This window comes from Brachionichthys hirsutus, chromosome 19, assembly GCF_040956055.1.
Source record: "Brachionichthys hirsutus isolate HB-005 chromosome 19, CSIRO-AGI_Bhir_v1, whole genome shotgun sequence".
NCBI lineage: Eukaryota > Metazoa > Chordata > Actinopteri > Lophiiformes > Brachionichthyidae > Brachionichthys > Brachionichthys hirsutus.
The window spans coordinates 6,046,063-6,072,279 of NC_090915.1; the positions used below are offsets into that span (position 1 = coordinate 6,046,063).

A 26,217-nucleotide genomic window follows, 5' to 3' on the forward strand; every position below is an offset into this window, starting at 1 on the left:
CGTAATGACACAGAAATAAGATGAGTGAGTGGAAATACATAACGCAGGAGAGGGGAGAAGATATCCGTCTTTGTTTTTAATGTAGATGCACCATGACGAGCATCGACGGTCTAAGCAGCGAATAAACACAGAGAATCACAATTGTTGTATGTCCCTGTCTCTCTCCTCCTGTCCTTTTCAGCACTTGACTCAAGTTATGCTGCTGACATATAGATAACCCGGTAAAAACATAAGCTCCTTGGCGGAGGAGCTACAAACAGGAAATGCTATTCCATCAGAGAGATGTTTAACTTTTAACTGGGTGAATTGGTAAAAGATTTTCAGCCACGCAAGCTGAGACGTTATTCATTTATTCATTACCACACCAAAGTTTAGACAAAGTAATCCCATTCAAAGTTTTTTTTTCTTTATTGACTTTATTCCCAACATTATACACTATTTCTGAAGAACGTTGACGTAAGATACCCACTTGAATCAGTGGAATTACTTCCTCCCCTTATACACGTTTGAGACCATCGGTTGTCTTTTGTTCCGGTCGTATTGTTTGTTGTTGACTCTCATATTATCCAAAAAACTGCATTACTTTGAGACATGAATGTCAATCAATATTTTTTTTTTACTTTAAAAATGTAGGAATGATGAACTGGAGGACCAGTGGAGGCCTACACTTCTTTCTGATGAGTCTATATTTCAGGTTCCCACCTTGAAGCATATAAGAGGTGTGATGTTGTGGGGGGTGTTTTTCTGCTGATACTGAAGGCACACATAGCACCGCTCCAGGGACATGACATCCTGTCTGGATCACATTCAGTGGGACAGTAAGAATGGAATATAGCCCCAAAACACACCTTGGAGGTGTGTTTTTGGGCTATATAGGTAGGAGCGCATTGGACGACCTGGCCTCTCATTCAGTCACCGGCGAGTTTGGGTAGTAAATTAGTTAAAGAAATGTGCTCTATGTGGGCTTGTATTGTCTAATATCAGAATGCTTCACTAGGTTCGTTGATCTGTAAAGTGTATGGACGAAGAGAAGACGACTTTGGAGTCCAGAAAAAGGAACCTGGGATTTTTAAATATTCTTGCATCACCTTGTTTCATATCTTCTGAGAGCGTTGTGAAACTGAATTTATGTCACAATTAATCTTATTCTTTGCCAGTATTATTGCACAAGAAGTCTGATTGTATATTGTATGTATATTTTGCCTAGTGCCTTGGCTTGATTTATTAGTGACTGCTCGAGATCATTTTTACAATGACAACAACGTTTCTGACTCTGGTTCTGATCGTCTTAGGTCCCACAGTTACCATGGCAAATAGAGACCGACCCCTGGCGAGCGGCTTCGCTCTGCATCCTCTGAAAGCTATAGACGGCACCTTTGACCACTTTTCCCCAACTCCTCCCGAGTCTCATTTCCAAGGCGTCGTCTCTCCCACTCCGTTTCCTCCTCTCCCGTTTTGACATTTTCTGCGGACGCAACAGTAAGACATTAAAGCAAAAAGCATTCAAGTCTTCCGCTGTCGTCCACCGAATCAAATATTAATGATTTAAATGTTTCCACCAGTACGTTTGTCAAATCCACCCCAACCTTATTAAATCCATCCCTCTCTGACATATGAGAACTCTGTCCTTTACTGTCCTGTCTGTTTTCACATGTCTGCCTTAGATCATTGATTGTTTTTTGGAAAAGAAATGCAAGAACAGAGAAAGAAAGACTTCCTGCTTAGGAATAAAGTCGGCACACTGGCTCTTCTTCTGCATTACAGTGCTGGCTCCTCTGTCTTTGTAAATCTGGAGCTGGAAACTATAACATATTGTTGGTGAGGCAGTGCTTTTGACTTTCCTTCTAGCAAATAACAAAACAACAATAAACTCATTCATTCCTTTTTCTGTTATAGTGACATGAAGATGGACAAAAATGGCTCCAAGCTGAAAGCGGCATCGTTTTCCAGGGAATCTAACCGCGAAAGGGCACAAAGGAAGACATTGAGGCACCGCTGTGCGAGTTTACTTACGAGTGTGTTTCTGCGTAAATCATTTAGAGAACGTGAGCATGCTTCAGGTGTCATGCTGCTTGTTTTCCACAGAACTTCTAAACTGATTGTCGAGTTATTTTAACTCCTTTTCACGCAAGCACAGTCCAAGCTGCTCTTTTATCTGAAGCAAAATCTTCTGCTCCTTTTCCATCTCACAGACTGTTGCATCAATTCACAAGACAACAAACACAATTACCTTCTGAAATTACTGCAAAATCAATCCATATTGTAAAAAAAAAATCATAATAATAATAATAATTCTCACATATGTATGGAGAGAATAATCGGGTGATAAAATGGTCAGTATTTGGGGGGAAAATGGAGAGAATAAGTTCCTGCGGAAATCTTTCTAATGAATCTTGAAAAAGAAAACTGCAGGAAAAGATTAAGAGAATTAAAAACATGACTTCTGTCCTTTGGTGCTTACTTTTTATGAACATCTACAATTTCAGATATAACTGATGCATTTGGTCACAATAAATGAAACAGTAGCATGGCTTTCTTTGCGGATAAGTTCAATCATTGTGTAATTCACCCACTCCCACTTTACTGCATGTCCTCAACAATACCGCTATCATGGCAGAAAGAAGCAATTTCCCTTTGAGATTATTCAAGTATTCTGATTCTGAAATACTGAGGGAAATGTCACCAGACATCAATTGAAGCAGAACAGCACAAGAAATACGAAGTATTTCAAATAATTAAATATTGCACTTCCACTTTTATCAAAATCCTGGAGGAGTCGAGGATTTTTCTCTGTTAAAAACTGGTCCGTGACGTAAGTCGAAGGGGAAATGAGATGGGGGGGCTGGGGGTTTTGTTGGGGTGGGTGGGGGGGGATTTATAAGATTTAAAGGTTATTGACAGAAGCCGAGTGTTCATAGAGGAAATGTCATTGACGTAACTTGCCCCATGACACCCGGCAGCTGAAGACAATGTGACCAAAGAAAAAGACAGTAAAGGCCTTCAAATAACGAGCAGGCAGGATTGTGTGTGTGTGTGTGGGGGGGGGGGGGGTGTGTGTGTGTGTGTGTGTGTGTGTGTGTGTGCGTGTGTCCACGTGACAAACAGGCATCTCATCTATTCAAGCTCTAACTGGCTGTGTGAGACCAGCCGATCAATTGGATTTAGCTCTCGTTCGTTAGCTTTGTGTTTGTGCGTTTTCGCGTGTGCGCAGCAGAGATGCGTCGACGACACCGTCTGCCATCGATCAGGAGCGACGGATGGATCGAGGAAGACACTCCGTAACTTTTCTGTGCTGCGAGTCTTTTAAAAGCCACTGCCGACCCGGACGGTGCATTAGAGGCAGAGGCACTCAAAAAAAACAACAAGCAACACTCATTCTCTCGTGCTTTTCTTTCCTCTAAATGGAGAACAAACATCAAACAAGAGACAAGAGAAAAGCACTTTTCCCCAGTGGGGTTCCTGTTGCATGATTCCCTTCTGGTTCCTCTGTTTGCTCTCTCCTCTTGCCTCTCAGAGCATGCCTCCATCTTTATTCCTCTCGGTCCTCTCGATCCTCACACCTACAACTCCTCTAGCCGTGTGTTCACATTACCAGGGCTTTTAACATGGGATGTGAACAACCCAATGTGCACAACTCATTCATCAAAAGATGATAATACAGCAGCAATTATCTGACGCAGAGATACAACCGCACTCCAAACAGACAGGGGTCAACTTAGATGGCTCAGAATAGCACACGACGCTGACCCACATCTCCTTTATGCCTGGCATAAAGATGCCGAGTGATAAATAAGGCTTTATTAATTTCTCCTATCTTTCCTCCCATCTCTCCATCCGACACATTCTCATTTCTGCACAAAACAAACCACTCCCTGCCCCCCAGCAGTACCACAATATCAGAGTCAAACTCACTGCACGATCCTGTTAAAAAAAACATTTTCCTCCAGAGATGATATAAAAAACCATAGGTCTGATTGGAGGAGACCGCTCTCTCTCTCTCTCTCTCTCAATCTTTCTTTCTTTCAGATGAGCCATAAAATGAAATGCACTGCCTGGATGAGAAGTGAAGGTTTAACAAGCCTACCTGGCTAAAGGTAGAAGTTCCAGGTTACAATCCACTCAAGACAGATGCAGGCACTCCTCGCATCGCCCTTAAAGTGGCCGACTTCCTCTGTCAAACTGGTGTCTGAGTGTCTGTGGCTGGCTAGCTGGGGCTGGTGTGTGATTTTGTCAGTGTGGGCAAGGCCAAGTCAGCTGTGCAGAGAGAGAGAGGGGGGGAGAGAGAGAGAGAGAGATAATGCCCGAGAGGCTAAGAAGGTAGCCTCCCAAGCTGCACAAACAAGTGAGAAGCAAAGAAACAGAGGGAGGAGATAGCTATAATGAGGAGGAGGCAAATGAGCAGCGAGGGCTGAGAGAGGAGCAGAGAGCATGTGATGGAGAGTGTAACTGTTCCACACGATAGCAGACATGTGTGGAAATATCGTCTGACACGCATGGACGTACATCACGTGTCCAAACACCGCAGTCCTTTATTTCCTTGCGAGAATATTCGGGCTATGGAGCCAAGTCCCACAGGATGGACTCGGCACGCGAAGGACGGCGTTCTAATGTGCAGACAAACAAGCACAATGGAGCCAGATGCTAAAGGTAAATATACTGGATGATGCTGGGTCTATGCCGTGTTGCAAAAAACTGTCATGTTCTAAATGATAAAATAGCGTTATTTAAACAGAGACACATCAACCAGGTATCTAAAGTATGTTGTAAAGCATTTGTGCCGAATGTCATTCTTTGTAGCCACATATCTAAAATCAATGCTTCCTTAATTCCTCTTGCAGACATAAGAATTAAGCTTACTTTGGATTTATAAAATTTTAATGTTAATGATTGTTCGACTGCAATTGATCAGCGGGCATACCTCCATTATTTATTTATATTGCTGTTATAAAGAGGTCATATAAATGTATTGTCTGGCCATATTTAAAAGTCAGTTTCCACTATGATTGCACCGAATGATTGCCTCTCACAATATCCTTGACGTGGACGAGATTAATGGGCTTTCAACAATGCTTCAAGGCTGCAGAGGCCAGAAGTGACTTTATGAACTCTGCAAAAGAGCTGGAAGACATTAGGTCAACCTTAACTAAGTGAGGCTAATTGTTGCTCCTGACTTACGATGCTCCACTGATCAATAGCGGTAACAAACTAAGTAGTTACCGAGAAAACTACATAAAAAAATAAATCAAAAATGTGGCGCTGAGATAAATCTGCCACATTTCACTATGAGCAGAAGTCAGTCTCTCTCTCTCACACACACACACAGAGAGAGAGAGAGACTATCTCATCTCACTACCTCCACACGTTATTTTTAGAAACTGCTCTGTCGCGAATCAAAGCGCTGAATCAAATCCTGTCAGCGATAGTAGAATATTAAGGACTGTGTCCCTCACACCTAATGGGACGCACAAAAACACACACAGCCTGGAGTGTTACACTGACCATTAAAGGTGGAAGAATTGCTGATTCCAGATGTAATAATTCACATTGTAAAAAGTAGAATGGCAACTTAAATCGCACTAGATTCTCCCTCTAACAAATGTCCAGGTCTTTGCTCTCTCTCTCTGCTTCCTCCATTTAATTTGGGGCTCAAAGTGAACAAGAACCTGATTCTCACTGTTGTCCTCCAACACGAATCAAAAAATGTTTCTTTGTCAGAAAGATCTCTGTCATTTTCAGGGTTAACCATTATCCGGGCTCCATTGCATGCTCAGTGGAGCAAATGTCATTTTTCCAAGTGAAGGATGTGCATAATTAAAACCGACAGTAAATGGATTTCATGCTCCGCTGTACCTTCTCAGCACTGAGACTGCGAGGCTCTCATTTTTACCGGCTCCTGTGCTCGTGCATAATTGCCGTTATATAACACAGTTATGAATAGTTAAAGGTGAACTAGAAAAAAAAGCCAAACACCACTCCATCAAAGGGGAAATCATTAATGTTTAAAGAGAGACAAGGGCATTAATCCTACACTACAGACCACAATGAATAACATTGCTCAGCTGTGTGTGTGTGTGAGTGTGTGTGAGTGTAAGACAGACAGAGAGAGAGAGAGGTAAATAGGCAAAGACGGTGGTAGAAACACACAGCGTCCACCATCCATGCCACCTTTCCTTATGACAATTACACAAATCATCAAGTCATTCCTGGTGTCACGTTTGCTACATAGCTTCTAAATCAACCAATCAGATTTCAGATAGTGTCTGCCCTTGTGACCCCGCCCCTGGATCACAGATGTCTTTAGGTCCCTTTACTGCTGTAGATGTTTAACTCATTTCAACCACTTTACAGATTGTTCCACAACAAACATTCCAAAGCAACACCTCTGAAGGTAGTTTTACATGAATGCTACGAAAAACGGCAATGAATGACTAAAGGTATTAAAAACACGGAGTGCAGTAAAAGATGTGGCGGGGGCGAGTTAGGATGCGGTTCTACAGCTTGTCTCATTTGTGCACTGACAGCTGAACCAGCACCTGAACCTGGTTTAATCTGGAAAGCGACTTTTTGGGAGGGGGGGGGGGTATTGTAATGAAACCTGTGTGTGATCCATGCGTGAGGCTCGGCGGCTTTAACCTGCTGCAGAAATAAAGCCGCCTCTGCCATTGACAAAGAACACGATTCATAAATACAGCGTGATGCGGCATCACAATTGACCAGGCCTGCTTCCTCATATCTGCTGCACTCCAACAAGTTCTAAATTTGGATGTCATACTTTGACAGCACCTCCCAAAAATAACAAGGTGCAAAGTGTGTGTGCGTGTGTGCCTTGTTGTCACATTTCTAGATTTAAACTTTGCAGTGATCGTTAAAAACTTCCTGATATCTGACGTTTCACACAATGTAAATATGTTCTTGCATCATTTGGTGAGATGGGGCAGCAGCCGCTCTCACTCCTTTGGACCTCCAGTGAATAACAGCACTCCAAAATCAGAATGCTGATTCTTCCACTGGCTACCTTTGGCCAAGTATGACACATTCCCTCCTGACCTGCAGTCAAAAGCTCTCACTATTAAAACCAACGATTGTACCATCACTGTCCAAACACCGTCCATCACTTCTCAAGCGTTCCCTCCACTAGTGTCACTATCCGCCTTCCCATTATTCCAATTCCTGCTAAAGAAAAATGACCAACAGTCTTTTTCTAGGGCACGCATCCATCCATCTAACCTCAGTCTGTATATGATTCACTCTCCTGCATCCGACTCACACATGTTCGCTCTCAAATCACTTTTCTCCTGTAGATTTGTTCCCCTACTTAAATTCAAACTGGATTTCAATATGGAATAAACATTAACTCCAGATCCACTGAGCTATTCCTTTATATATATTTATTAAAAAAAAACAGCTGACACACATCTGTGTACCGCTTAAGTCTTGCGTCAATATGCACTTGTGTTAAAATGCGGTTGCATAAACTGTTTGTATACTCGCTGGCGTATCAGTTTAATCCTCTGCATGAGACAAAATATCTGCTTGGATCTCAGGCCATTTCTTTCAAGTTAGTAGAGCATTGCCATTAAATATCACCGTATGGAGTAAATGGAGTGGGAAAGGGAGGAGTTTATCCCGATGCTGCTGTCATATCCTGCATGACCATTTAAAGTCAAAAGGAGAGAAGAATTCTCTTCGATCACCTTGTTTTCTATTCATTATTTTGTGTTGATTCTTTTGATTTTTTCGCGCCTGCATAGAAAGCACTATTTCTCAGATGTCGCCCATTCACCCGACTTCAGAGCTTCGTCTATGATTAATCGAGTGAATGTCTCTTTGCCTGAGGTGCTGGGACGGGGACGCTGCAGCAGAAGACGGGTCCACTTTCACAGGGAATAAACAGCTTGTTCTTCCTTCGACGTAAACGCTGCATCATGATCAGATTGTATGCTTAATTCTGGCAAAGCCCTCTGCGCTCTTGTAGAACATTTAAATGCTGGTTCTGCTGCAGACAGTTTGCTTTTTTTTTTGCAAGAATTACTCGTCGGATGTTAACTTTATGTGAGGAAGAGTGACTCAAACTGGACAGTCCTGTCTGAGCTTCCATTTACTGTCCGTCAAATGTTCGGCAGCATTCCGTTGAGGTTGCATGGAAGGACAAGCACGCACCGGATTGCCTGCACATGAGGTCTCTCTTTTGTGTGTTAATGTTGTTTTTCGTCTGTTGTTTTTAGCTGATGATGCATCTTCTGTCTTGTAGCTAAAAATATATATAAAGCAAAAACAAAAGAAGCTCTCCAAGAAGGGAACCCGCTACTTTATAGCGGCGGTGAGACACTAAGCTTGCTCTCTAGTAGAGGTTAGTCATCATAAATATCCTACGACTTTAAACGCATCTCCACTCAGAATAGAATGTGTTGCAACCTCATCACGCCCCATTCACAAAGGAACAGAAGGATTAGAAAATTTCCAAGTGAAAGATGTCCCAAATTTTCCCAGAGGGAGTCAGCCAAAGCACGAGGCGGCTGCCAGCAGCGTCAGCGATGTCACGGAGTAACCTCATTTGCTGGGGAGGGGGATGAATGAACCAAGCAGCGCAAATAGATGGAGTGTTTGTACCTTCTGCTGCATGTGTGTTTTCGCACTGGTGTGGGTTCAGCTCCATCTGCACGCGTAACTCTTGAATAAAGTGCATGCTTCAGCTGAGTGTGGATTTCCTCGGCTTTGTGCAGGAGAGGACAAACGCAGTTCCTGACACCACGGAAATGCACCAGCCAGTCTAAAGCGCCTTCGCCACAATGCTCCCTCGCTGTCAGGAAGACACGGCGCGTCCGAGACGAGCTTGATTCAACTTTCAAAATAAGTTCCGCTGTTGACTCAACAGTCGAGATTTATTCTTCAGTGTCAACATTTTCCTGTCTTGTGATTCTGAGACAAGTGGAGAGAAAAATAAATGTCCAATCCCAATCTAGCCCCTTAGCACTACCTCTTAAACCCTACTCCCCTATTTTGCTTGCTCCCATGTGTGATAATGCATCCTGTTTCTTTAGAGGGGGGGGGGGGGTTGAGGTCATCTAGCACTCCAGATGGCCCTTTAAATAAAGTGTTTTTAGATGCAAACTCAAAAGGGGAAGATCATAGAAAATCTATCGATGCCTTGCAAACAAAAGAGGCGTAAATGAAAGATGGCAAACGGGGGGGGTGAATAATAAATATGATATACAGTGTCTTCTGAAACATCCATGTAAAAAAGTTTAAAATACATTTTACAAATATTATAGATTACGGACTCGTCTGTCACGTGATCCATAACTCAGGCTGTGTTCCACTTTTACCAATATGAACTATCCAAATATAATGCCTACATGTATTAGGAAGAAGGCCCTTGATACTACAAAGCGGATTTGCACACAATTAAACACATTTGAGGCAGCTGAACACAAACCATCTGCCTCAAAGGTACTCTGGAGAAATGCAATCAAAAGTGATCTAATTTTTCGAGATGTAAAATGTTATGATTAAGAATGTGCTCCGCTGCCTTTGGGACTGTTCAGATTTCCATTTAACAGTAGCGTACTGTTCTGAGAATTCCTGTAATAACTGCAGTAAGATACGCGGGAGCTGTATCCACTATTCCACAGTGCAGGACATGCGGGGGGGGGGAGTCATTGGGAGTGATTTCACTGAGGTGGAACAATCACCTCCTTTTTATAAGAATGTGTGTGTGACAACATCACAACTGTCACAGCGTGGTCAGTTTTCATTTTATTATTTGATTTTGGATAATCTGAGCCATCTAAAGTTGAGATGTTGAGGTATCAAGTTCCTTTATTGTGGAATCAGCTCCCTGATTCCGTTTGTGAGGCAGACACCATCTATGTGTTCAAGAGTAGACTAAAGCCTTTCCTTTTTAACAAAGCTTATAGTTAATCAATACAATAATCAATACGCTATCACAGGCCTAGCCTGCTGGTGTGACCTCGTATGACACACTGAGCTTCTCCCTCCCCATCTGGTGATTCACATTTTATAAATGCATTCCACTCATTTCTCTCTCTTCCCCGTAGTCTTGTGATCTCTCTCCCTCTGTTTGTCCCTCTTTCTGTATCGGTCTGCAGGTCCGTCTGTCCGTGACGCTGTCCAACAATTACCATCACTGCCAGCCCACTATGAGTCGTAGGTTCCGTTCAAGGTTTCTGTCTGTTACAGGGAAGTTTTTCATTGCCTCCATCGCCGAAGTGCCTGCTCTGGTGGTTGGGTTCTACCTTTCCCTGCAGGTCTTTCCTTGCTATACACACATAAGCTGCCTTGATGTAAACTTTATGTTATGATCTGGACAAATACAAATAAAAATGAATTTTATTTAATTGAACAACAAAAAATATCCAATAGTTTTAGCGTACTATTTTTGATTTAATACACACTGAGGAAACACTCTGTTAGCAAAAAAATGCATAACTTTTTAAAACAGTCACAACAAATGATCTAGCCAAGTGAATATAGATGAAGATCGCCAACAAAAAACTCCTTTTTGCGAGTGACTATCTTTGTTTTGGCTCGACTGCACTGAGCCAGGCAGGACTTAATTGCACTGAGTTGAGAAGCCACTAAAGCGGTGTAAGGACTCACATCCAGCAGGATGAACAGCGACATTAAAGCCTCCCAGAGAAACGTTAGCGCCAAGTGGAAAATCATAACGATGGTAACGCAGGAAAGTGTTACGTGTTACTAATTGAGTGCGCATGCCTGGGAGTGTGTGATGTTCACAGGGCGTCTGTGATGGGAATATGCATTTCCAAGTGTGCATGTGTTTATTTATTCATCTCCGGCCCCAGATGAAACTGGTACTGTTCCTAAACGCGCGTCTCAGTATGTGTGTGTGTGTGCGTGTGTGTGGTTACCTGTTCAAAATGTGGAACGTCCGGCTCCCTCCTGTGAAGCTGGAGCTGCTTGTCAATGTTGTCCTCCAGGCACTGACACACACGGCGCTTCTGGTCTGCTGAATAAGCTTCCAGGCTGAGCAGGCAGTCACACTTCTGGAGAGAGAGAAAGGGAAGAGAGAAGGGAGAGGAGAGAGGAGCAAAAAGGGGTGGAGGAAAAGACAGCAAGCAATTAGGCTTCTGCCGTGGGAGGAGTAATGCGTCTCCTGATCCTTCGAGCTCAGTTGTCCAAATCTTGTTTTCATCACACCACAGACTGTAAAGTGGCACGGCGCTCCGGGTAGCGAAACGCTAGAATCAGTGAAATCAGATGATGGCAAGTCACCACTTAAGGCAGAACTTGATATGCTGACAAAATGAAAAAAAAAGAAATAGTCAATACCATCCTCCAAAGAGGGACGAATCAATACAAATCAATGCTGGGAAATACAAATATTGGACAATATACCTCTTGGGTAACTGTCCGGCATATCCAGCATCTGTGTTTGATCTCACTCATCCTCACATTACATGGCTAATAGCTTCATGGCGCCATTTGTCTCTCGTTATTCCAGCTGAATTACATCAGATAAAAGAAGACTCTTGTGAAGACATACAACACGCAAAAACCACTCGAAGCCTAATTCAGAGAGAGAGAGAGCTTCCGAGCAAGCCTCTCAAAAAAGTTCAGGGAAGAGACTTAATGGTGAATAACATCTGGGATGTCAACACTTGGTTCCAGTTAGTGTCATCTCAGCCCTGGAGCTGCATATGGGATGAAGTCCTCTGACTTTAAGTTATTATCGCTACTTGCATTTATGTGGCGCTTCCAAATAAAAGAAAAAAGTCAGAATGGAAGCAGACGTCAGGGATTGGCTAAAATCTTTGAGGCATCATTCGATGCGCACTGCTCAGGTCAGGTCAGTGTCGGATCACAATGTGAGTCTATTTCCTCATTCCTGGCTCAAAAGAAAGCACATACACAGCATTTTCTCAATAAAGTTATTAAAAAAATGCAGTGTTGGAACTCAAAAAGCTCAAAAAACCTAGAAGGAATTGTCCAGGTACTGCCCCCGGACACATCATGGTCAGTCAAGCGATGATACAAGAACGAACTCTGAACCGACAAAGAAGTTCAATCAGAGCTTGTGTTTAAAAATAATGTCCGTTGCTTCAAAACCTCTTTATCGAACCCAAGTTAAATGCGAACACGGCGGAAATTTTCTTTTTTTTTTTATGAGCTTTTTAATGAGCTGCATTATAATCAGACTGTAAGAGTGGATGTCAAATTAGACGGTTTCTTTCCAGGCCACCATGTTGAAACAGATGCCATGAGAACAGTGATGGACAGACCAACACTAACATAAACAGGAAGATGCACTAAAAAGCAATCGCTGCCAGCCTGGGAGAACTCAGATGAGACATAGAGGGATGGGCGACTTCTTCCTCACTCCATTACGCTATTCTTTATATAGAAAATCATTGTTTGCTGCTGTGTCATTGTCTAAAAGATCATATACTCAACCTTCATGGGAAAGGGAGAGGATAATATTCTGTTCTAAGCCAGACAGAAGAAGCAAGGAACAAAAGAACAAAATGATAAAGAAACGTTCATGAGATACAGTAACACAGTAAATGGAGAAATAAAAACACATGGAAGTTAGATAGCAGAAGCATTTATGAAATTGAGCCGGATTGTTTCCAATCGCACCGCCCAATGATGAAATAGATGCTTTTTCAGAGTGGACAGAAATTAATGCTGATGTCCCCTGATATCCATCATTTGGACAGAGTCTATAAGGCTGCAGCAGTGGCCGTAATATTCGGAACACATGTACACACACGCACACACACCAACATAAACAACTGCAAAGTAGTTGCACTGTTAGTGTAAATACCATAAATCGATTCTCACGCAAAGGATGAATTTCAACCAATCAGGAAAGGTCAGCAAACCACAAAACTCGGGGGGGGGGGGGGGGGGGGGGGTGCAGGTGCATAGCCATGAAGCTAGAATAAATCCTCAGTCCAAATGTTCCCAAAAGGTTTTCCGTGAAATTTAAAGCTTCGATCAAAAAGGACGGGGCTCTGCGTGCAGCATCGTTGTTAGTCCAAACAGAAATATTGGATTGCCATCAATTCTCGTACAGAAATTATTGATTCCGACATGATGAATTGATATGACTTTTCCTTCGGCATTGCCAGCAGGTCAGATTTTGTAACAATGTTGAAACAAAAAAGGCTTTATTTTTTTGTAGAGATTTAATCCTTTTTAGATCATCAATTAATAACATTTTCAAGCTTTAATAAAGTGTCCCCTCTTTGTGTAATTAATTGCCATAACTGATGACGTCACTTGACTTCATATTTTCCTCAGGGCAACAAAAGCAGCCCTTCTTTTGTCGCCATTAAAAAAAAGGAAATCATAGTTACGTAGTCACGCTCGAAGCCAACACATTTTTTATTTATGCAACTTAACAACTTCTGACACACATCAATTCCTGTAACGCATCTTCGATTCCCACTGAACTGATGTGATGTGCTCATGGTTGATTTCTTTGTCTTCGGTATCCTCTGGAACCGGAGGGGGAAAAAAAACATGCTTTGGAGAAAAGACTGCCTTATATGGTCACAACTTTCCAGACAGCTTCCTACATCAGCGGTCTGCATCCACCTGCGTCCAGAGACACTCTCACCCAGTTTTAAAATCCGCGCACACAACCCCAGTTTGGAAAGATATTGACCAGCCTCACTGTGGGGATGCATTTACAACAAATAATGACTCCTAAATAGCCAAATGGAAACCAGCTGGGACCTTCTGCTCTGTGAGTCACAGCGAGGCTCGGGTCTCGGCGCCGCGACACGAGGACCTGCATCCTAATATGTCAAAGAGAGGAAGGGTGTGTGTTGACACAGTCCGGGGTCTGTAAATAAGAGGTGGTGCAAAGTGTAATGTAAACCACCTACTGACATCTTAGTTCAAGAGAGAAAAGGAGGAAATAGCAGCTGCTGACAGATGTTGGAATAACATGGCGGCCACCAGTATCAGTGCTTTTTTTTTTTTTTTTTTACACGATATCCTCATGAAGAATGCTGCGCTAGGGGACTGCTCATGATTTACATGTCTCCAGACGATCATCCCACCAGTCCATTCCTTCTATTTATGTTTACCACCATTACTTTGTTATGCTTTACAACGGCATTACTGCACAGTTGGTCTGGGATAGCTTTCCTGGCAATGGCGTAGCTGCACGTCGGCAGGAAGGCTCCAACACAGCGGCCAAAGAGTAAACCGAGTTTAACGGTTTGTTCATGACATTAGCGTCTTCAGGTCAACTCGTCCAGCGTCTTCGTTTGGACCAGATTCCTGTACCGGTTGCTTCACTGCGATGCGAATAAATCCCACATCATGACACAATCACGTTTTAGGGCAAGTCACTTTGAATATTTGAAGTCTTTTGAGTTTTAAAGGCCATGCATTAAGACTGTCACTTGAAAATAGCCACTCTATTTTTAGATGAATAGAATAGCTATTCATCAAAAAAAAAAGACAATCCAAAGGACTTCTCCCGTGCTTTAATTAAAGGTTCCCTTACGCCCGCTCCTAATTTTGTTCGCCCTCTTTTATAAATCCACCAGTCCAAGAGATAAACACAAGAGCTAATGAAACAAGATCCAATGAATGGCAACCGGCCCTGCCATGGAGCGGCTAAAAATACAGGCAGCATTTCCCCTTAATCAGATTGATTAAAGTGCCCCACGGCTGAAGCCCTCCCCCTGAGCCATCTGGTAGATGAGCTCCATGTGTTCCACGAGACTGCTGTCAACACAGCTCACCTGAGAAGCTTCAGAGCAAGTTAGCACGGTTTCAGTCTCAGCCAACGCAAGATAGTAGAGAATCAGCAGGCATTTATGTGGGACCTTATGGGGACGGCAATTACACTCAACACTATATGGATGCTCAAGAGCTAACCTGTTGCAAACAATGTTCAGGTGAAGTTAAAAAAAAAAAAAAAAATGCTGTTGCGATTTGTTTTTAGTTCATCATAATTTGTGTCTAATGTTTGCACTTTTCACTCGTCTATTTTATGTTACCCAATTACATAAACATGCAAAAAAAAAAACGTAGGAAAGGAAATAGCCTCCATCACAACTTTCCGTTCATTCATTTTCTTCGCTGCTTAATCCGAAATCTGGATCACGGAATCTACTGAAGCCTATCCCATCAGCCTACGGGCGAGAGGTGGAGAACACCCTGGACAAGCCGCCAGTTCATCGCAGGGTCACATATAGATAGACAATCACATCTGCAAACAATTTAGCCTCACCAATTCACCCAAGTCACACGTCTTTGGAGGTGGGAGGAACCCAGAGAACCTGGAGAGAACCCAGGCAGATACGAGGAGAACGCTTTTGTTTAGAGGAAACCTGTGACGCATTTCTTCCGGATTCCCATCAGACACTGCAACAGGAAGAGTGAGAATCTTCAGTGTTTTTTTCATAGCGAGTTCAGAAGTAGCGTATCACCGCTGTAAGTCCATTTCCCGGACACACGGAGCAATGACCATTACAATACAGATAACATGAGCAGAACGTCACTGGATTTAGCTCAGAGTGCTACTTCATCTAGAGTTCGCTCCTGAGCCATCACTCATGAATAAAATCCACTTGTCTTTCACTGCTACGCACTGAATTCGTAACCGCAGCCTCTGATGGGTTTACGGCTTCCGATTAAGTGACATGTGAAGGACAAGCGCTGGTGCTGAAGCAGCGAGCGGACTCTCAGTAGAGGAAATCACAAATGTGTCCGGATGCCAAAGCCGCTCCCTCCATCGCCGACTATCCTTTATGTTGCTTCCCACTTTATAAATATGTCAGTGGAATGAAACTGAGCCAGGTTCTTCCGCCATCTTGGTCCAGATTGAAGCTCTGTGGAGAGTTGTGCAAGCCAACTGGAAATGCATAGCCAATGGCTGAATTGCTATGAAATTTGGAATTGCGTCTATGAAGCTTTTTCCTGAACTTTTAATCGGATCATCTTCGGTTGATAATAAACGTTCATGCCAGATGTTATGAAAACCCCGCAAGACATTCCTGAGTCGTTCCATTTAAAAGAGCTGAATGAACAGAGGCAGGCGGTGTCGTAAACGCGCACCGAAACAGTTGTGACTTCCCCCTTGATATCATGTGTGGCTTTAATGGTAATGCCCCACGGGGTTACTTTTGTATCAGTGAGATGAACTGCAAACAAATAAACAAATATACATTTTAGATTCCACAGGAAAACAGAACGCATCAAATATAATAATGCCTCAACGTTAAAGATCACATATTAAACTCTTTTTTCACGAGGTATCGCAGTTCCCAGACACTTACATGAAATATCTGTAAAGGTTTTTGTCAAAATAGCAAACAGATGCTTGCAGGACAGTCTCAAACAGCTCTGTCTGAAACGCCTCTGAAAACAAAACTGAAACTAAGTTCATTGCGTGCATGTGCGCAGCTGCGTGCACGCAATGAATGATGAGCACACGACGGCACTGCTGGACGTACGAAGCGTGAGCTCATCGACCATCACATGAATTCATGAATGCATTTACTCGTGTTTTACAATGGGTTTGTCGCTAATCTCCTAATCTCGTTGTATATCCACTATGCAATGACAAAAAAGGCTTTCTATTTCTAAATCTTTGCAAAAGCTCCTGAAAATTCCAGATTAATTATTCGCCTGGAAATTAATTCTGCACACTCTCCCATAAAAATCTGAGCAATAATTCAGATGCTAACTTCCTCTTGCTCTGCAGCTGATGGAACATATATCGCAGGTTTGGTACAGCACAGGAGAATATGGAGATATTTTAATCACCGAAAGGACTTTTGCTGGATAAGCTGTGGATGATCGTAGATCTCAAAGCAATCAAATCGCTAAGGTCTTGTAACGATTACATCCAGATGTATTGCCACCGTCGGCGCAGTCCTGCCAATCTCCGCTGACATATTAAATCAGAGGAAATAAATAAATACACTTAAGTCGTGGCTTAAAGAGGGTGCATTTCTGTTTAATCGGACCCCTGAGAGGCTGGTCCTGCCCTGCCCTGGTCATGGATGGCCGCCATAAAGTAGGTGTTTTGCTGACAGGGACCCCTGGGCAGATATCATTCACACCCCTCCTTCAGACAACAAGCGATTGCCTGCATGTCATGTGGTCTGTGATGTGCCCACAGGCATAAAGTAGAGACACACATAAAGACAAGGCCTCCACTGAGCACCGAGGACCATTCTTCACTTGAAATGATTAAATAAATACACATGATCGTCAGCCTAAGCCTAATAAACCAAGATAACTTTGATCTTTCGCGGGCCTTTTTGATTATATTGCAGGCGGGGGGGGGGGGGGGGGGGGGGTATTTTGGTACGCAGTAGTGTGCTTGAGTTAACATGATCACACAGCTGCCGCTCTGTTCCACGTCATACCACAAGCATCACGCTGAGATTTGAAATAGTTTTCCGACATCTATCTGAATTTTGAAGCCTCTGATCTCATGACTTCTCAAGGTTAAGTAACCTTAGCAACACAAGGCACAACAATCGCCTCAATGCCCTTATAAACATCTACTGCTGCAACTTGAGGGGTCGCCACAGCAAATCAACCTTCTCCACTTCACCCTGTCCTTTGCATCGTCCTCCCCAACACCAGCCACTCTCATGTCCTCCCTCACTACGTCCATGTATGGAAGCCATCAAGCCATCTTTTCTTGTTCAAAGATTTTAGCTCTAAAACAAACATTGCTCTCTAGTCCTCTATGTTCCTCCATGGACAGCACTTACATCTCCAGAGTCAGCTAGCCGGCGCTCCTGAAGAGCGCTCCCATCCCCAACAAACCGTTTCCTGGGCCTCAGCCGGTCGGCCAGGTTGCCCATGATGATGCTCCAATGGCCGTGAAGCGCAGCACTGATCTCAAACAGCCTTCCTCCTCACCTGCACGGCTAATGCCTTCTTTCCTTCTTTCCTTCCTGCATCAGTGACACACTTACACAAGACTCGCCCCTGACTGGCCTTAAATCTGGGTTAGATGAGTTCTGCTTTGAGCAACTTCTAAAATAAGATGACCTCCAGCATTGTAGGAGAAACAGGCAAAAAAAAAAAAAAAAGAGCAGATGCTTCTGCTTCCTTATAAAGAGGTAACGAATCCCCAAAAAATACTCACATGGATGAGGTTCTATCTAGAAACCTCTAGCGTTGCATTTAATGTCAGGATGATTAAAGGATTTTCTTTGTTGAGTAGATCTCGTCGAGAGGAGAGGAGACTAAGGTGTCAAACTGCAAACATGAGATGTATTTATTATTATAGATGGGACTATATGATATTAAAAGAAATTAATTCAGAAAGAAATGATGCAACAATGGAGAAAGGAAGAAATAAAACATTTTAAAATAAGCTTGTCCAGTCAAGTAGAGCTTTTTAATATGTTGAATATGAATTTTCTTCGTCAAACTCTCACTTTTTCTCTCCCATGCCGTGTTGCGTAAGATTCTTTTTTATATAAGTTGCCTAATTGGCAGAAAAATATTAAAGCCTTTTCCTCTCCGGCCTTTGGTACAGACATCAGGCCTCTCATTCTGTCTGAAAAGCCCGAAAAAAGGACTGTGAAAAGATTCACAAGCGTCTAATGAGGCTATGCAGCACATTTCAAACTAAAACTCGTGTGACAATATGTGTGTGTTTGTGGCGAGAAGGATGTTAAATGGTTGCTTCTCCATTCTGAGTTCTGCTGAAACAAATTACAGATCAATCCAGAATTAATTTAAGGAACCAGTATAAAATATTATTTCAGGATGTCAGACACATATTTAATAAACATTCTGGTAAATAAATATAAATTGAGGAATGGACCCAGCATCAGCTGCAGGTTCCTGCAAGGTTCAGTTGGTTGCAATCTGCATGCTGACTACTAGATGGTACTAATTCCCCCAGACTGCTGTTACTCAGAAGTATCAATGCAGTACTAAATTACTTTCTCTCCTCCTCACACTGTTAAGGCAGCAGTTTCAGATGGATTAAAAACAATGATATGGGAGAAGAGGAGAAAGAAACTGTAAACTGCTAGTGAGCAAAGAGAAACAAGAAGGACGCGCCGATAATCTGATGGGATTGGATTGTTCTGAAGCCTGTCGGGCCTCGTGTTTGCATTTTCTTCTCACCTGTCAGATTACTTGTGATTATCACATATGTCTGTGTAACCTCCTGATGTGTCTGTAATGTCACTGTGTTGGGTATTGCGGTTAATCTTTATACTGCACTGGGTACCATGATGCAACAGATCTGAGCTCTGCGTCAGATCGGAAAAGGACACACACAGAAAAAGACATTTTCATTAGGGCTTTGTGATCATCTTTGTGTCTTCCCTGTAATGTGATTTCCACCAGAGTCAATTGCCCCTCTGGCGCGCAGGCAAAGGATGCTGCTCACATAAGAGCCTCCTTTTTCCTTCTTTCGCTCCTTCTCTACCTCTCAAACACACAATAGTTCCTCTTACCTCGGTCATGTGAATCAGGTAGAATCTCAGTTCTTGAGCATAATCTGAAAAAAAAGAGAGATTCCATTTCACTTCTTTGTGTCCTCTTCTCTTATCATCTCTCTCATCTCCTTCCTTTCTGAACAGAATAGCATCTCTGAGTTCCTATTCTGATTTTGTGAACCTACGCCCGTCGGATGGGAGGGGGGGGGGGGGGCTTTTACTTTGTCTTAGCCTTTTTGACCTTCACCCAATAATTCACTGAAACAGCTTCCTGCGAGGCAGGCCTCTGGGTCTGGAGCGAAGACAAATAGTTTTCATTGAGTCATCTCACACACACACACACACACACACAAGCAATCTATATATGACATCATCATGTTTCCTATTTTATTTCCTCTAAGCTCACACACCAGACATCTTTTTTATGTCACACTCAGGAGCTGCTCAGCGCTGCGGTGAGATTTTCCAATCCATCATCTTACTCTACAATAGAATTAGCCTGCCTGTCTGACTGTCTGCCCGGGTGTCTGATTTACCAGCTGGCTATAGAGGACACTACTACATTCTTCACATAAAGTGCCACTTTTTATGTGAAAGAAATACCAAATATTTGCCAACCTGATTGAAATGCCCAGGTATTAAGACGACACCTCATCTCCCTGTTTTATTGCAGCTTTTCACTCTTCTGTTCTGTTCTGTTAAAAAGAAAGGTTGGTTTTGTCTGGTCTTTGAATAAATAATTTGTTCTCCAGAGGCATTTTTTACATTTTGACTGTCATCTGTCTTAAATTGAACTTTTTTAACTCCTTCTCTGTTTTGAATGAAGGCTTTCCAGATTCCTAACAGAGACTCCTTCTGGTGCAGCACTTTGGACATTGTAGGCATTTCTAGAAAGCCATAGCAGAAACGAACATAAATATAGAACACACTGAAAGTCTGCTGTTTTTTCGCCTGAACACCGGTTGCAGACATACACATCACCAGCAGAGGTCACTGTTGGGTTCCTTTCTTTTTGGATCATGGAGCACAACTCTGTCACACTCATAAGTCTTACTCTAACCGGACAAAATCAATGTCTTCAGATTAAACTGAACAATAAGTAATTATCTCTATAAATTCAGAACAATATTAAAATCGTTTCCGTGTCATTTAAATCCCTAGTAATCATCTGATATGTTGAATTACAATTAATGTTACCTGATAAAAGAACTGATGGTCATTTCATTCAACAAAATCCGAATGAATAAAGAACGTATTTTGCATTTTGTACTCTACTCTTTGTGCATCTTTACGCGTTACGCTTCAGGAGGATGTTTGAATGTGGTTGCTAATTCTGTTTTCATGTGTGACTGACACCTCTCCTCAGCGGTTCCCACGCTCCTCATCCTAGTATTAAGGTGCACAGGAAAGCCCCCCACGCCCCCATGTATTTAACTTATGACCTATCATTTCACACACATGGACACACAACACGCACACACACGCAGGCATTAAGCACGCCCTTGCTGAAACAAACACAATCCCCCTGCACCTCTTTCCTGAATGACGTCGCTGAAGAGAAATAACAATGACAGGCAGCAGGGTGGAGATGTGTGTGTGTGTGTGTGGGGGGGGGGGGGGGGGGGTGTCTCAAGAAACAGACACGCGAAGTCCATCGAATCCCCTCCCTGGTGATCTTCGATTCTCAGAAGAGAGCAGAGAAGCTCAGGCCAGTTTGCAACAAGGTCTTTTCACTGCAAAGTAAAATTGTTATGTTCTTGTTGTATTGTTGTTCTGCCATTAATAACCCTGATCAATTTAACACAGTCGTGTAGGTGGGGATCTCTATCTTACCACTAAATTTCATCCAGATCGGATCCCGATTGCTGATATTATCGAGATTTTTAGAAAAATGGGGTTTCAGCCGATTTAATATCATAGATAGAGATTTCTAACAAGCGCCCGCTTATAGCTGAGTTAATTCCACATCGCAGCAGGTCAGCAGATTTGTTCTATCTTTAACACCTGAGGCAGCAGATCCAGTTGAAGTCAGGGTAAATCTTCACAGCAAAGTGATTTTGTTTGTGGACACTTTGCTGCCTTTACCAGGACATTAATTGTGGATCATTGTGGATTATTGACTGTGTTTTGTGAATAACTTCTAAACGGATAATGTGAATCCAATTGCTAAATGTTTGTTTTCATGGTTAAGGAATCTAAACATACAGATTAAATAAATGTAGGGCCATTATTTGTGGTGTAAATCACAATATAGGGGGAGCGAGGTCTGGTTCCTGCCCCTGCAAACCACTCCAAACCGAGATGTTCACAGTGGCCCCCCGTTGATTTGACTCGCCTGGACCCTGTGCACCTTTGTTGGCTTGAATTCTCTCTACACTTTAACAGAGGAGTCGGTTGTTTACACCAAGGTGCAAAAAAAAAAAAAAAGACAAAGCAACCGGAAGTTGAGCAGCCTTTCCCTAAATATCCTCTGGTTGAGCTCAACTGAAAATATCACTGTAATCATGGAAGTCTGTGTTTATTTATAGTTGTGCAATGTGTGTGCTGAACCGCCCTCTTTATTCAGGCTTGGATGTCGGAGGTGAAAAGTAATGTATTGTAGCACAATGATTCAATTATTGGACCCTTTATAGGTTGATCACCTGGATTGATTGACATCACACATAATGTTTCAAACTCTTCACGGACCCCTCTGAGCTCTTAAAACCACTGCTTTTTAAATTTAAGTTCAGCCGGCATTCATTTAATTAACTTCTAAAACTGAATCTGTGACCATCTGCAAATACAATAAATGTATTTACAAAGCAATCGACGGATCAATCAACTTAAATTTAAAAAGCAGAGGACTTTCAACGGAAACAAGCCCGCAAGGGCTTTTTTGAAATGCTCCTCTTAGACCGGATGTTTGACGTTATTTGTACTGTAATACATGCTACTGTGTGACTGTACTTGTACTCTAACATTCTATCTAATAAATATATTCATCATCATCATCACCATCATCCTGCCGGTTTGATGCGTGCACACTTTGGCGCTTACGTACCGTCCTGGAGCCTCAGCTGCCGGAGGTACAGGGGACTCTGAAGGACGTTGCACCTGCCCGGCTCGTCTTCCCTCGTCACCAGCATCAGGTCGCTGTAGACGAACACCGTGACCTGCGACACCCGAGCAGCATGGAGGAAGCAAGATGGAGGGACGTCAGGGAGGATTGGGATTGGCTCAAAATAGAGAAACAGAAAATTGCGAAAAGGTAACATCAGTTGCGTCCCTATCAAAGGGCTGCATCTTTTGAAAGCTGCGTTTGAGGACCGAACGCACCGCAAAGTCTGTCCCATCTGGAGGCCGCTTCAAACGCAGCCTTCTTTTCATGGTCAGATCCTTCATGCACCTCCCTGTCCAAGTTCATTGTGCACCTCCTCTCAAATGTCTGCATTCGGTAAACTATGGCAGCTAGAGGACAGGCGTGTCCCGGTGTCTGCAGATGGATGCTGCAGCTCCTCTAGAAGAAGTGCCATAAAACAGCCCCTCAAGCCTTTTTGGCTCATTATACTTTAAGCTACATTAAGTGGCTGCAAAAATAATAACATGTGAATTTCCAATGTTTGACATTGAGGAGCTGCTGCAAAATAAACCCTGATAAGATGCGAAGGACAAATCTCATATCAGATAAGATTCAAGGGTGATGCGTTTGCAGTGTGTCACGACAAGGCTGGTTGTCATGCTTCTGCACCGTGAGAGGAAATGAGAAGCATTAAAAAGGAAAATTCAGAGCGATGCATGAAGACGAAAGAGACAGAAAGAGCCATAGAGTGTTACTCATGGAGATGGGCACCGTTTAAAGACGATGTTTTTCTTCTGTGGCTTCCTCTGAAGGCTGAGATAGCAGAGGGGGTATTTCAGATGAAGCCAGTCTATGGTAGGCTGTGTGTGTGCGTGCATGGGGAGGTTTGAGTGGGAGGAAGTAAGAGTAAAGAACAAGGACAAAGCAAATGAGACGAGCAGAGAAATACACAATAAATTCATACACACACACCAGCACTTTGCAAGTGTGCTTTCATGATTTAAGTTGAAGTCATTCTCTCATGTTTATTTGGCCATAAAATAAATAATCTGTCTCATTAAAGAAGAATACAAGTGAATTAAAGTCTCTCTAATCATTCCGTCATTAGATACACCTGAACAGGTAGCGAGTTCATCACAGGGCAAACGCAGGAAGAGACTTTATAGTCTTCTGTGAGACTACGGGAAATTTAGAGCCAATTTACCCATAATGCATGCAGATTACTCAATTATTCAATCAATTGGATTGGACTTGACAGAATCAAATTTGCCGTTGTTATTATTTGTGCTCAGAAATTCATGAAAGTGTTTGGGTTTGTTTAGAGTTTCTGTTAAAATCTCAGAGACTTTGGCGAGTGAAAAGTTAAACCTGCCTGATCTTATCAGAAGAAAACGGCTTTGCCCAGCAGAGAGAGAAACTCCCTCCTGACAAAGACTGGTGGTTAAATATTGATTTAATGACCGACCCCAGGGAGACACCAGAATTACCTTCCATAAGCCACAAGTCCAATTCCAATAAAATAATAGTGCAAATGCTCATTTCCTTTTCCCAGATAGAGAACCTGTTCCTGCAGAAACAAGATTAAAGCACAAAGGATTCTCCAAATCCCCACAAAAAACCCGTGTATTTCATAATTTTATTCAAATCCAATTATCGTTTTTGCAGGGTAGAGTTTCTGCAACTTTAAAATAACAAAATAAAAACCTGACCAGCATAACAAGTTTTATTTTAGATTTTTTTTTAAAACACTCCTGGACTTTTACGAAGGTAAAGTAAATATTTAAAATGCAGTACGTAGCAGTACTTCAATGGGGATAAACTATTTACATGAGATATTGGCCGTTTTCCTGCACGAGCTCGACTTTAGTCATCGTATCACTGCTTTAAATTATTACAGTTGTTCTCATCAGAATAGCAAGTGGAACCAACTTAGCAGATAAAACGCCTTCTACGGAGAACCGTGACGCCAAAAAAAGAACTTTTTGAATTTCTGATACTTCTCAACTTTCTCTTCTCAACACTCGACACATGGAAAAAAAATACTTCCCACATACCTGAGGAGCCGCAGCTTCTTCACTCACATGAAACAGAATTTCTCTATCACTGGCTCTCACCTTTTTTTTTTTTTTTAATCTTTTTATCAGTTATTCTGTGAGGGTCATGTGGCTGCACTGGTTAATCGGCCTTATGACGCACACCTGTTTCTGCCTCTCACTCCAGGACCTGCGGCGTACGGATTGGCTGCGGTCACCCCGGACACACCTGAGGCAGATTACCACCAGCCTTCATAAGCCCTGCTCCGCCCGCTGCTCCCAGTTGGACTGTTTTGCATGGATCACGTCTCTGCGTACAGAACGTCCTTCTGCCGCTCCCCGTCGCCGACCGCAGCCGATCTGTGCGCCCAGGTCGTGCGTCGCGTTTTCCGTTTGTTAACCGTTTGTACTTGAGCTTGCTTTTTGGTTTGTTCTTTTGGCTGTGTCTTTTTGTTAACTGGGTATTTTCGTTGGGCTCCAGCCACCCCGTAACCCGTGCGCAGCTCCGGGATAGTGACTCTTCTGATGAGCATTTATCAGTAAAACATCAAGTCGCGTTTGCACCGTCTCTGTCCTCTGTTCCTTGGGGTCCCCTCGCATCGGTCCATAACATATTCATTTTGATCCACAGATTTGATCCTGATAGTTCAGAGGAATTACAAATCTTCATCCAGACCTCTTTGTACAAAATGACCCCCGACGAACAAGCACGACGACATGCATCATGCACGCGACATGACCCATATTTACAGCAGGAATTGCTGCTTACCTTGAGGCAGTGGTGTTTGCTCTCGTGCAGCATCATCTCCTCAGATGTGATGAGAGCTCGGCTGCACAGGTCGAGAGGCTGAACGGCAAATTACAGCAATTAAGATACGTTTCTGAGGCTCTTTCATTTATAAATCAAACCTTTCATGTCTGAAAACTTTGTATAGCAATAATTTAAATAATAACGGAAGATTGCAGTACCAAATCCATTTTTTGGTGCTCAGATCCAATCGGCATGCGGAACATCTAAAAGAGAAAAGTGATTTCCTCTACTGTTGAAAACATGACCGAAACTAGTTTCTATGACAATGAAGGGAGCTGTTAAGTGAGTGTGTGTGGTCTGTGGATGACGACACACTTGAACTGAGCTGGCGGGGCAACGTGGGAGGACAGGACTTCCTCTCAGGCCCGGTAAGCGGCAGAGGGCCGATTCGGCCTGCGTGTGTTTGTGGTATTTCTGCAAAAACGTGTGAAGCAGAGCAAGGGGTGCGAGTTTCTGTATGAATTATAGGAAGTAGCAAAACGGTCTGTGCAAATGGCCCAAAGACCCCCCCCCCCCCCCTCCCCCCCAGATACCTGAAATCCTTCAGTGGGTGCAAAAACCGTTTAACAGCTATCCCCACGTGATTTGCTTTAACACAACAGTGTTCAATTTATTTTGGCGGGCCACCTGCCTCTGTCGACCTCTGCTTGCTAATATTTATCAATCATCATATTGTGTAAAATGTGGGTAAAGTAGCGTCTGGCTAAACCTACAAATGCACATTTTGTAGAACCATTAACGGTTAGAATTCCTTGTCTTTCATTTCAAAACAAAGACTTCCAGAAAACCCAGCCTGTGAAATGAAGGCCTCGACAGTCGCCGTCCGGTCATTGCATGGCATCCGGCTCTCTTCTCCTAGCGCTCCTGTAACTTTTAAGATTT

The 26,217-nt window shown here is 42.9% G+C and overlaps 1 protein-coding gene across 1 annotated transcript in view; it reads right to left on the minus strand.

Annotated features, from left to right (window-relative positions):
• The window catches only part of rgs3a (regulator of G protein signaling 3a), a 55,985-nt gene that overhangs the window by 23,354 nt on the left and 6,414 nt on the right, over window positions 1-26,217 (minus strand). Inside the window, exons 7-10 of the mRNA XM_068753180.1 lie at window positions 25,294-25,371; window positions 22,474-22,585; window positions 19,449-19,492; window positions 10,893-11,027 (exon numbers count right to left, since the gene is read on the minus strand). Coding sequence (XP_068609281.1) covers window positions 10,893-11,027; window positions 19,449-19,492; window positions 22,474-22,585; window positions 25,294-25,371 — 369 coding nt within the window. The remainder of the gene's footprint in view (window positions 1-10,892; window positions 11,028-19,448; window positions 19,493-22,473; window positions 22,586-25,293; window positions 25,372-26,217) is intronic.